The sequence below is a fragment of the Carcharodon carcharias genome, chromosome 1, assembly GCF_017639515.1.
Source record: "Carcharodon carcharias isolate sCarCar2 chromosome 1, sCarCar2.pri, whole genome shotgun sequence".
Lineage (NCBI taxonomy): Eukaryota > Metazoa > Chordata > Chondrichthyes > Lamniformes > Lamnidae > Carcharodon > Carcharodon carcharias.
The window spans coordinates 19,868,594-19,880,337 of NC_054467.1; the positions used below are offsets into that span (position 1 = coordinate 19,868,594).

The 11,744-nt window shown below is 45.1% G+C and overlaps 1 protein-coding gene across 1 annotated transcript in view; it reads left to right on the forward strand.

The window, feature by feature from the left end:
* Positions 1-4,964, forward strand: part of LOC121282420 (insulin-like growth factor-binding protein-like 1) — a 57,574-nt gene extending 52,610 nt beyond the window's left edge. Inside the window, exons 3-5 of the mRNA XM_041196160.1 lie at positions 65-181; positions 1,410-1,527; positions 4,174-4,964. Of these exons, the coding sequence (XP_041052094.1) occupies positions 65-181; positions 1,410-1,527; positions 4,174-4,211 (273 nt within the window). The 3' untranslated portion in view covers positions 4,212-4,964. The remainder of the gene's footprint in view (positions 1-64; positions 182-1,409; positions 1,528-4,173) is intronic.
* The last annotated feature ends 6,780 nt before the right edge of the window (positions 4,965-11,744 follow it).

Consider the following 11,744-nt stretch of genomic DNA (forward strand, 5'->3'; position numbering starts at 1 on the left):
TGTTCATTATACACTGGTGTTGTTTATCATTTTTATTTATTGCTTATTTATTTGCTGTGAGCAGGTCACTGAGTCCCCCAAAGGAATAAAGCTTTTGGAGGAGCTGCCTGGGGACCGAGTGAATGTTGCAGTTCAGGTTCGTGGTGGACCATCCAAACATGAAAGCACAGGATGGGTTTTGGTAAGGAATAAGTTTTACATGAGCTGAGGTTAGGTGACATAGGGATCTGAAACAAGATCAAACTGGACCTAGTAGAACTTGGCAAAATTATACTACAGTATCAATGCACAACAAAATTCCCAGCAGAGTACATCCTACCATCAATCCTGGCTAGTGCTTTAAGGCAAATCCTGATCCCCAGTGGGAAAACACATTCAATAGGAACATGGATCGGAGCTCCCTGTGAGCAGTGCTGTCTGTTAGAGGTCCAGGAGCACTGTGTTAACCTTCATCTAAGAGAAGTAGTTCAGCAGGTAGGAGCAGTTGTATTAAAAGGTCCACCCAGGTATTTTATGCAGAATGTTAAGATGCAATGAATTTAGAGTTCTCAGGAGAATCTAAGGAAATACATTTCTTCAAAGTAAATCCTATTTTTTATATAAGAAAAAGTAACTTGCCTTAAATTCATTTGAGCTGTTCTTGAAAACATTCTTTGATCCCGGTTGGAGAAATTGGTTGGGTCCCTCCTCTTCCCTGCCTCCCCCCACCACCACCCCACCACATCCCCATCCCCGCTTAGGTAGAAGACAGTATCCTACAACTGGGAGTTTTGTGCAAGACTGATGTTGCGAGCATTGACAAGTGGCATGGACGCATGGATGACCATTTTAACAGTTAAAACCCCACAGTCTAAAAGGATCATGACATGAAAGTAACCCGCAGGTCGATACAGATAATCTATGATCGTGTGTTATTTTAGGGATTCAAATTCAATGTTTTCCAAATCCTGCATTTGCGCCCCCCGATGGTACCTGGCTATAATTGCCCCACTCTGGTACCTCTTCACAATGTAATTTACCAGCTTCCTCTCGACAAGGTGTCCAAGACCAAGATATTCTCCTACACATGACTCCTTTTAACAGCGCACCAGGAAAGGACAAGGGCACAAGAAACTTATCATTTAGGAAACGGTGGGATGCTACAATGATAGGACTTCAAGGTGAATGAGGATGAGTTGATGAATTTTACATAACAGCAATAATCTTGTGATATCTCTATAATATCAAAGGTTCCCTCTGGCCATTGTCAATATTGTGGTTGTCAGACCTTCATTATATATTAGATGATAGTTTTCAGAGTGATTGCATTGAACTTTTTCTTGCAGAAATCCATGCACCTTACAGTCTAACTCCATTCTTGTTTCTACACATAAAAATATTCCAAAACTTGCTTTTCAAAATTCTTCCAGATTAATCCACTGACAAAGGAAGATGAAGGTGTCTATCAGTGTCACGCCAGCAATATCCTTGGAGAGGTTCAGACGGAAGGTACAATCAAAGTCACTGAAAAGGTCCCTAAAGCTAAAGGTATGATTGACACCCAGGAACTAGAAAAAATGAGCAGTAATCTCGTGGGATGTAGCATTTCGCTCGTCTGACCATAGAAAATCTGTCAGGATCTGGAGGGAAGTAATGGGGCACTACACCGCCGAGTTTACCTTGGGGCCCTACCAGAGAAGAAAATGCCAGCTCAACACTTAAAGATGGAGTTACTTCCAGCCAAAGGGCATTGTTGAATTTGACATTTAAGTATGGTTCATTAGATTTTCAACTACATGCTGCCAGGAATCTGTGAGGCCACACCATGGACTGCATCAATGCATCTGGATTGTGGCTTCTGCAGGAGCAATACGAGTGGGGAAACACAAGTGGTTTCCTGTTGCCTTCCACTTGTGTGCTTAAAGGGAACACAAGTCCTCTACCCACAGGATCCTTCACCTGTAAGCAACCATTATCCCTCATGGTTCTAGCATTTCCTCCATCACCACTGAAAATTCACCAGTTCCGCCACTCGCCATGGCTCATGACCCTGAGCTTGGGATCCTTACCCAGGCCTGGGACGACTTGCAAAAGGACAGGAGCAACCTCTGAGGTCTCAAATGACCCTGCCACCCTCTTTATTGGCAGGCAGTAAAATACATACCCCTAGCACTGAAACAAACCAACAGAAGAAATTAGATGTTTACAGTTGTAGCTTTCCTGGTGTCATGCACCTATTATAAATCCAAAGGTCTGCATAAATAAAAATGTATATCATTGACTTAAAGTGCTAATTATTTTGTCATGCCCAAAAAAATTCACATTCTTTACTTTCTTCCATCTCTTTCCTCCACCTCCCTCTCTTTCTTGCTTTGCTTGTCACTCTCTCCTCTTTCACTTCTCGCTCCTCCTTCATTTCAAAATCTTGAATTCTCCTCCTCTCATTCTATTTTTCTCTCTATGTTGTTTCTTTCCCCCTTCTCCTTCGCTTTCTCTTCTTTCCCACTTGCCACCACTATTCATGCTTCTCTCTCTCTCTCTCCCTCCTCTTCATTCTTATACATTGGGCTGAATTCTAGGTTTTCGCCAGGAGCAGGTTGCCAGGAGGACGGTGGTATAAAATTGGGAGCAATGTTTATGGGCATCTTTCCCAATACCTACCCACTCGACCCCACACCAATTTTAGGCCTGGCAGGGCAGGCCGGAACCAGATTGGTAGGTCACTCTTTGGGCTATTGGCCAGAAATTTGGGGTGTACCTCTTTTAACTACTGCCACCCCCACCCCCCACAACCCTGGGCCCATTGAGGTCTCGTGCCCAAAGTCTGACCTCCCAAGATTTCTCCTCCCCACCCCAGCATGTACACCCTGGCCTCCACTCCCCTCACCCCCATTCCTGGGCCACCTATTGTGGCCCCACTGCAAATCCCTCCAACTTACCTCCCCATCTGGCTCCAATGAAGATCCCTATTGAATCTTCCTGTAGACCCAGCAGTGGCCACCACTACCTATGGAACTACTGGGAACAGAGAGCTACCAGTCATTTGATTGGCCAGCAGCTCTTGGAGATGGGCCTTTCTTCCTAGATGGGAGCCAATCTTGCTCTGAGCCAATCAACAACCTTCCAGTCGTTAAAAGGTATCGCTGGGAAATCGTGCCCATTCTTTTACATGCAGTCTTAAAATCACCTGTAGTTGGCTACCACTGATTTCCCTACCAAATAAACTATTGGTATAGAAATTATCCTTTTTTTCTTCCTGTTTGATCCTTTTACTTATTAAGCATAACCCAAATAAAAACCAGTGATGCTTTGGAAAAATATTCTTACAAGTTGCTATAGTAGCTCCTTTTCCAGTGAAGGAGCCAATCTTTGCTCACAGACAAAACCCCAAAACACTCCATTTTTTCTATTTTCCTTCACAAACTTCCTATTTTAGACCTGTGGTTCTTAGAACTCAAATTATTTAAGAAAAGGAAATACACCAGAGACTCAAATCAAAGTCCCAACCTCTGCACCACTCTGGCCCCAACTATTTATGCTATTTAAAGTTGATTTCAATAAAATTTAAACTATACCTCAACCCTGGAAACGATGAACTTGCTCCTTTGGCGAAAAACTTAGGAATGTTTCTTTCAGCCTGTAATTGGACGAGAACACAGCTTTGAAATCGCTGATTTGGGAGGACGCGATTTTATTGGCAAAGCAACGTTTAAGGAGAAAACTTTCCATTTTTTTTGTTAAAAGTGGGTTTTTTGTTTCATCAGACAAGTGTGTTAATCATATCACCACCAGGAGAATGACTAAATTAAGGTAGGGCTGCTTAATCCAATATTAATGCCACATTTAATGGATGAAATTTTACAACTCCAATTTACGATTCAAATTTATCACTTTTATATCTAGGTTTTTTTGTTTTGCATACGAAACTACATTTAGCATCCATTAAGGTGTCCTACATTTCTTAAACAAACAGTATTAAGAAAATGTTCTTACACCTTGAGTGAAGCACTGCATCAGATCGAAACCATTTGACAGATTGTCCATCAGAGTGTAATCAGTAAGTTATATCTTTAACATTGTCTGGGGAATTGTCTGGCCTACTCCTCCTGCTCCTAATTCGTATGCTCGTATGTTCATTTGAGCTGCTCATTTCTTTGGAATACTGTTTAATTAGTTGGCTGTCATTTTTTTCAGGGAAGAAGAAAGATGGTCTTCAAAAGGAAGAAAACTAAACCCTGACTGACTCCAAATGCTGTCACCATCAACTTCACACTGATAAACCCTTACACTGTTTTATTAGGGTTAGGTAAAGGTACTGCATAACTAACTGAATTGCAAATGATGTATTTTGTACCATTTTCTTCAACTTTTGTAAATTTTTTAAGGTACGGTATAAAATTGTCATGTGCAGAATTTCCAGGGTTTGTTCATTAAAATGTCTTAGATTTGTGGGGGCAGAGGGTGAGTCTGTGAGTGTTTAAATCTCACAGCAGCTACATGAAACATGGAAACAGGGTGTAATAAGGTAGCACCATAACAAGGATAATTAGCTATGGTAAATTATTTCATGCTACATAAACTAATTTTAATATTTCAGCATCCCGGGTACAATATTTAACTCTTTAACTACACAATAGGCTTGTTGCCTTCAGTGCTGCCAATAGTCTTTATATAGATTTCTTTGAAAACTGTACTTTTATATTTTTACTGAATGTTACCTTCAATTTTACTGAACTAACAAGGTGGAACTTTTGCAACTACTGAGTTCCCATCTATAATTTTAATGAAAATTACTACTTGTAAGTTAGTGGGTACCACATTGCTCTGTTACTGGCAGTAACCAGCTGTAACTTATCCAGCATGGAAGCTTTCAACAAGAACTCCTGAAGCTATGTGAAATATAACTGCTATGTGCATACCAATTCAGCCATCTTTGTTCTGTATTCATTATGAAATGTTTTAATAAATATCTTTATTCCTCTTCAGAAGATTTTCCCTTTTATTAACCAATTTTGAGTACTCACTTAATTTTCATTTTCTCTCTTTGAAATAACCCTTATCACCTCTAGCAGAAGGAGGTGAGACAATGAACGTCTCAGCTCTTTGTTACTTTGGCTATTACCAATTTAATATGCTTAGCCTAAGCTTATGCTCCATTGTGAGAAAACAAGGTGAAGAGTCTAGGATATCACCATTGGACATCATCAATGTTGCAAAGATGAAAGAGAAGATATAGGAACATGGGAATGTAGGAGGACCACTTGAGATCATTGCAGCCCACCTAGATGATCCTAGGTTTATAAAAGCATGGTACGCTATTCTACCTCTCATAGTTGAAGAATCTTCAAATTTTCCCTAACAACTCAAAAGAAATTTACCGAACCTGAAGAGGCCATTATGGTGTGTCTGCTTGGAAGGTCAAAGTTAATCAGTAAGATCCAGGGAGATAAAGGCAAAATACTGTGGATGCTGGAAATCTGAAACAAAAACAGCTCTGAAGAAGAGTCATATAGACTCAAAAAGTTAACTCTGTCTTTCTCTCCACAGATGCTGTCAGACCTGCTGAGTTTTTCCAGATTCAGGGAGATGGTGACTTAGTGATAATGTCACTAGACTAGCAATCCAGAGGCCCAGGCTAATTCTCTGGGGACATGGGTTCCAATCCCACCATGGCAGCTGGTGGAATGTAAGTTCAATTAATAAAACCTACAATTAAAAGCTATTCTCAGTAATAGTGACAAGAAACCATCATTAATTGTTATAAAAACCAATTTGGTTCACTAACATCCTTAAGGGAAGGAAATCTGCCATCCTTACCTGGTCTGGCCTACATGTGACTCCAGATACACAGCAATGTGGTTGCCTTTAACTGCCCTCTGAACTGGCCTAGCAAGTCACTCAAAGGCAATGAGGGATTGGTAACACGTGCTGGCCTTGCCAGTGACTCCCAATTCCCATGAAAGAATATTTTTTTTTATAAAATCAGCGAGCTGACATTCAGCTGAGATTTTAACACTCTGAAGATTGCAGGAAGAAGAAAAGATTGAGAGCGGTATAAGAAGTCCCACAGTTTAAAATCCTGGTTTACAAAAAGGCAACTACCTTGGTGAGTTGGGGAGGCCTCTGTTCTGTCATACACCTCCAATTTATCCTTGCCTTTGAAGTGTATCGTAACAATGTCTATCATGTGTTCAATATCTATTTAGGACACACAATCTAGAGGAAACAATCAAAAACTGGCCAAAGCTTCAAGAAAGCTGACACAGCCACCAAAAAGCTAACAACTCAAAAATCAGTCTAACTATAGGATATGTGCAGACAAGTAACTAAACTGAATATACAAAAACACAGGGATCCCCAGTTGGTTGCAATTTTTAAAAAATTATTCATGTTTCAGAAGCTGCCAGAGTGACATTAGACATTGCTTTAGCCTTTAGCAGACAAACAGGTTTATTAAATAATAATTGAACAAGTAAATAGTAGTGGCAACATAACATGTAAGGACTAATTTTCCGACAACATGAACATGGATACATGCAATTCCCAGACACAAGGCAGAGGGAAAATTAGTGGAGACTCATTGCACCATATCTGTTCCCAATATGCAGCACCGAGTGATTTTCTGAGGATCTTACAGGTTGGGGGATGGAGTCTAGCTGGGCCTTCTCCCTGTTGGACCACTGATGGGTGGTAGTCCATTGGAAGAACATCTGGCAGGAAGTGGTCAGTATTCCCAGCCACACTAGGATCGGAGCATCGGAGGTCAAGAAAGAAATGGAAAGCAAAGAAAGTAGGTGAAACATTTTTGTTTCATGGGGCTAACAATTAGATCCTTGGGAGTTTTTCTGTGGACAGCAGCCAGAAATTCAGAAGAGATTAACCCTCCCCCTGCACCACTAAAAGGGGCACCTGTTGCTGAGCAGCATTGGGCCATTAATGACCTGAAGCCACAAAAATGTCTGCCGCAGGTCAGATGAACTGAAGTGTATTTTGAGTGACTAATGCCATGGCAGAGGAAGGAAGAGAAATTGGGGCTATATTTTTTCATAGAAATTGTTAAATTTTACTCATTCCTCGCATAGTAGAAAATAATAGAGTTTGATGAAATGTTGACACTAAGGCCATTGGCGGCGGGTGTCAAGACCGGTGTGGGTTTTTTTTTTGTTAATCAAAGAACCATCGCTTGCTGCTTCTGCTCTCCTTGGAGAATTCAGTGTACCCACCTAGTTTCTTTTTGTCACTTTGTGGGGATAGAAAACCTTCAGTGCCCAGACAGGGATTAGAACCCTGGACCCTTAAATTAAAAGTCTGATATTCAACTGTCTAAGCTACCAAGAATTGCAGTGGACAATATGGCAAGGAAGCCAAAAATTGGTTTTACGCTATCGTGAAACCAGTTTGCGATCGTCCGCTCTGCCTGTCAATGGCGGGGCGCATTTCCCGCCGTCCAGTGTCGGGAGCTTAATTTTAATGCATTTGCATCTCATCATTGTGGCTGCATGCCGGAATCATCCCCCCCAAAGTCAAATTTACCTCTCATTTCAGTGTAACTTCAGAACAGCGTGATTTATAACTGCCTTTAAACGGAATGCTCCTGGCGAGCTGAACTTCTAAGGGGAACTCGGAGGTGGGTGCACACGTCCTTGCGCGGTGCTCAAGGATCGCTCATATGACATCAAGGAATATGCGCCGTGCATTCATTACGGTGGGGGGTGGGGATGGTGGTGGGGGTGTACAGGCAAGTCCATTTTTCCCGGCTGGCTTTCAGTGTGATGCCGGGGCAAGGGCTCCAGTGGGTGTGGGGCTGGGGGAGGGGTGGCAAGGCAGCACAGACTGAAGGAAGCACACAAGCACATGCCAGTGGGGGGGCGGGGAGGGGGGCGTAGAGGGTGAGAGAAGTGACCACACACTTGGAAGAGTTTGTCAAAAGTGAGCATTCTCCCGCAGCTGAGACTGTGCACCAGCAGCTCCATTGACAGGCTTGGAGTTGGGCCTCAGAAGCATTTCTGCCCCACTCAAACAATACAAAGGCATGGATGTAGTGCCAAATGCTCCAGAACTTTTCACCCTCGGGCACAGACTGCAAATTAAGGTTCATTTTAGGGGGCAGCAGAATAATTGGATGACTGGACAAGTTGTAGAACCCCCTTGCGAAAGTGGCCATGGTGCAGTCACTGATGGAGGTGCTCAGAGCACCTTGCAATGTCTGTATTAAGGTTTGGAGCAGTATCTCTCATGGCTCAACCTAACAGTGCAGCCTTGCAGTGTGGGTTAGGAGAATACCTGTGCCTGAGAGCACAGTGTTCAGTACAATGGCCAAAACTGCCGCCAATCATTCAAGTGGAGCGGGGTGGAGGTGGGTGGGGGTTCAGACAGCCATGAAGCGCACTACGCACTGGCCATCCAAATGGTGGCCACTCTTCAGCATACGTGAAGGGGCCTTGAGACTTAACTAAGAGAGAGGTTTCTTAGTACACCCATGCTAACCCACGTGTCTGTCTCTTTGGTCCTGCAGGATAAAGACATCAGGATCATGGTGCCTGGTGATTTAGTGGTATGCCTCGTGGCTGACAGGGAGCAGAGAAGGAGAAGAGGAGAAGAGTATGACAGAGGTGCCTGGCTCACCAATGAGAGGAGCAGCAACCTCAGGATGAAGGTGCAGCAGGGCCTCCTGCGCACAAAGCTAAAGATCCACAGCGAGCTGTCACTGATAGATGCCTTGCTAGACCCAGAGTCTGTAGATGGCTCTTGTTGTTCATGCAGATGTCTGAGAACCAGTGTCGCTGAAGACTGCATACGGCTAGGGAACTGGTCAGTCACATATGCCAACTGCTGCAGCATTCACTGATAGTGGACCTGAAGTCACCATGGTGCTCAATTTTCACATCAGTGACTCCTTCCAGAACTCCACAGGTGACCTGTGCGGGATCTCACAGGCCTCCACCCACAAGTGCATCCAGGAGGCCACAGGCACCATCTTCGTGAAGGCACAGAACTTTGTGCATTTCACCCAGGATCAGGAAAACCAGGCAACAAGAACACTGGGATTTGCGGCAATCTCTGGTTCTTCAAAGGTGCAGGGTGCCATTGACTGCACTCACATGGCGCTTAGATCTCTGTGGCAACAAGCAGTCAACTATGTCAACTGCAAGGGCTTCCACTCACTGAATGTTCAGCTGGTCTGCGACAACCACAAACACATCCTACAAGTCTGCGCCCCATTCCCAGGCTGCAAGGTTGACTCCTCAGGGTCAAGGGCTACCCACAGAGGATGTGGCTGATGACAGCCCATGTGGCGGCCTCAGATTGCAGCAGAGAGATGGTACAACAAGGCTCATAACGCAACCCAGACTCTGGTGGAGCAAACTATAGGCAAATTGAAAATGAAGTTCTAGTGCCTCGACAGGTCTTGTGAAGCAATGCAATACAGTCGCCAGAGGGCGAGATCGTATCTTGCTGCACTCTACACAACCTGTCACTGGACCTGGCTGAGGAGGAGATGGAAGAGCTGCATATATCCTTCTTTGAGGAGGACATCAAAGGTGATGAGAGTGATGATGTCCTTGAGGGCGAGGGTGTCAGCGCTGAGGCCATCGCACTGGCCAGATCGGGTAGGCACGCTCGTGAGGCCCTAATAGCCACAAGATACATGGTGGATAACGAGATGCAGTGAGGACAGTCCTGACACCCTAACCTTGCATCTGTGAACATTTCACTCCTGTGTGGCTGATAGCAGGGCACATACCCTCAGTGCTCAGGCTCATGTCATAGAGACACAGTGGAGTCTCGAGAAGTTGCAAATATCCAGGAGGATGATGATGACATGCAGTAAGGACACTCCATAGATCTTCACATTGTCTCTGTGAATGTCTGGCTCAGCCCAGCTCACTTGTGCTCTGTGATCAGGGTCATATCATGGAGATGAAACGGTGAAGCTTTAAGTGCACCTAATCCTTTGGCAGCCTTCAGCACCTGACCCCTTCAGGAGCACAGCATCACCAATCACAAATGCTGAAGAGGTAAGGGGGGCCAGCCCCACCTCAAAGGTGCTGAGGGCACACAGAGAGAATGACGGAACTCTGATGGCTGCCCACAACATTCTGGCAGCAATGACAAGCACCTTTGTGGTTCAGGCATCACTAACGCGCCCAGTGAGTGTGAAGCTGGACCGTCACTTTGCTCTGAAGGTTACACGCTGCACAGGGAAGAGGACCTGAACTGAAGCCCCTGCAGGAGCCAAGGTTCCATTTGGAGTGACACGAACACTGCTCATCATAACAAGGAGCCATAGAGAAGGAGACATTCTTGGGAGTTTGTATATAATGTTCACTATTATAAATAAGTGATTAACACCTGTGCCCGCACTGTGCAGCTACATCTTCTTATAGGCTGCACTCCTTTTTCAGTTATTTAAAAAACCTTTTATTGATGTTTTGTTTGCACTTCAGCCCCACGCTCCTGATCTATGGGCACCCGGTGCGGAAGGGGGTCGGGAAGGAGGAGGACCTCCTCGTGAACCTGCTCCTGGGCCTGGCCAAGTTGGCCATTAACAGGTCCAGGCAGCGGGCAATCAACGGGGGAGTCCCGCCCGATTGTTTATCCCTCTTCCGCGGCTACGTTCGCGGCCGGATGTCCCTGGAGAGGGAGCACGCGGTGTCTGCTGGCACTCTCGAGGCCTTCCGTGCCCGGTGGGCACCGTGGGGACTGGGGTGTTTCGTTGACCCCTTTAATTACATTTTGATTTAAAGTTTGTAAGTTTCCTTTAAACTTTGTTCTTGGTTTTACAGCTGACCTGAATTAGGGGCTGTGCCTGATTTATCCCAATTTTGTTAATTTGGTTTTATGGGTTTAACTCCAAAAGAGTTAAATCTTCTTATAGGCTGCATTCCCTTTTCAGTTATTTCAAAAACCTTTTGTTACTGTTTTGTTTGCACTTCAGTCCCACGCTCCTGATCTACGGGCACCCATTGTAAGGTGGGGGGGGTTGTGTGGAGGGAGGAGGACCTCCTCGTGAACCTGCTCCTGGGCCTGGCCAAGTTGGCCATTAACAGGTCCAGGCAGCGGGCGATTGAGGGGGGCGTCCCACCTGATTGTTTGTCCCTCATCCGCGGCTACGTTCGCGGCCGGGTGTCCCTGGAGAGGGAGCACACGGTGTCTGCCGGCACTCTCGAGGCCTTCCGTGCTCGGTGGGCACCGCGGGGACTGGGGTGTTTTATCGACTCCTTTAATTACATTTTGATTTGATGTTTGTAAGTTTTCTTTAAACTTTGTCTTTGGTTTTACGGTTAACCTGACTTAGGGGCTGTGTTTCCTTTATCCCTCATTTTGTTGATTTAGTTTATTAGGTTAGCTTTAAAAAGAGCTACATCTTCTTAACCTTCCTAACCCTGCCGCTACATCTTGGTGCTCCACCGACATCCACAGCGGAGGTAGAGGAAGCCTCCAGACTGCTACGCCCTGTCTGTGATGACCTTGGCGGGCGTCCTCTGGAGTTTCAAGGCCTGATTTGGGTGTCCTGTTGTGGGCCAGATGCACCTCGCCCTGTGGAACTGGAAATGATTGGGTCACAGGAAGAGGGCATTTGGATTGGCTGGAATTCCCAGAGTCACCTGGGTAGATGGCCCCAGGGTGTTGAGCTGCTGGTCCTCCTCCCTATTGGTGCCCGACGGTCCCTGGCTGACTCCGTGAGGAGTAGGAGAAGCTGGAGTGAGATTGAGCTACATACCACCCCTCTCGCATTGACACTGGGAGGCTAACGATGGCGT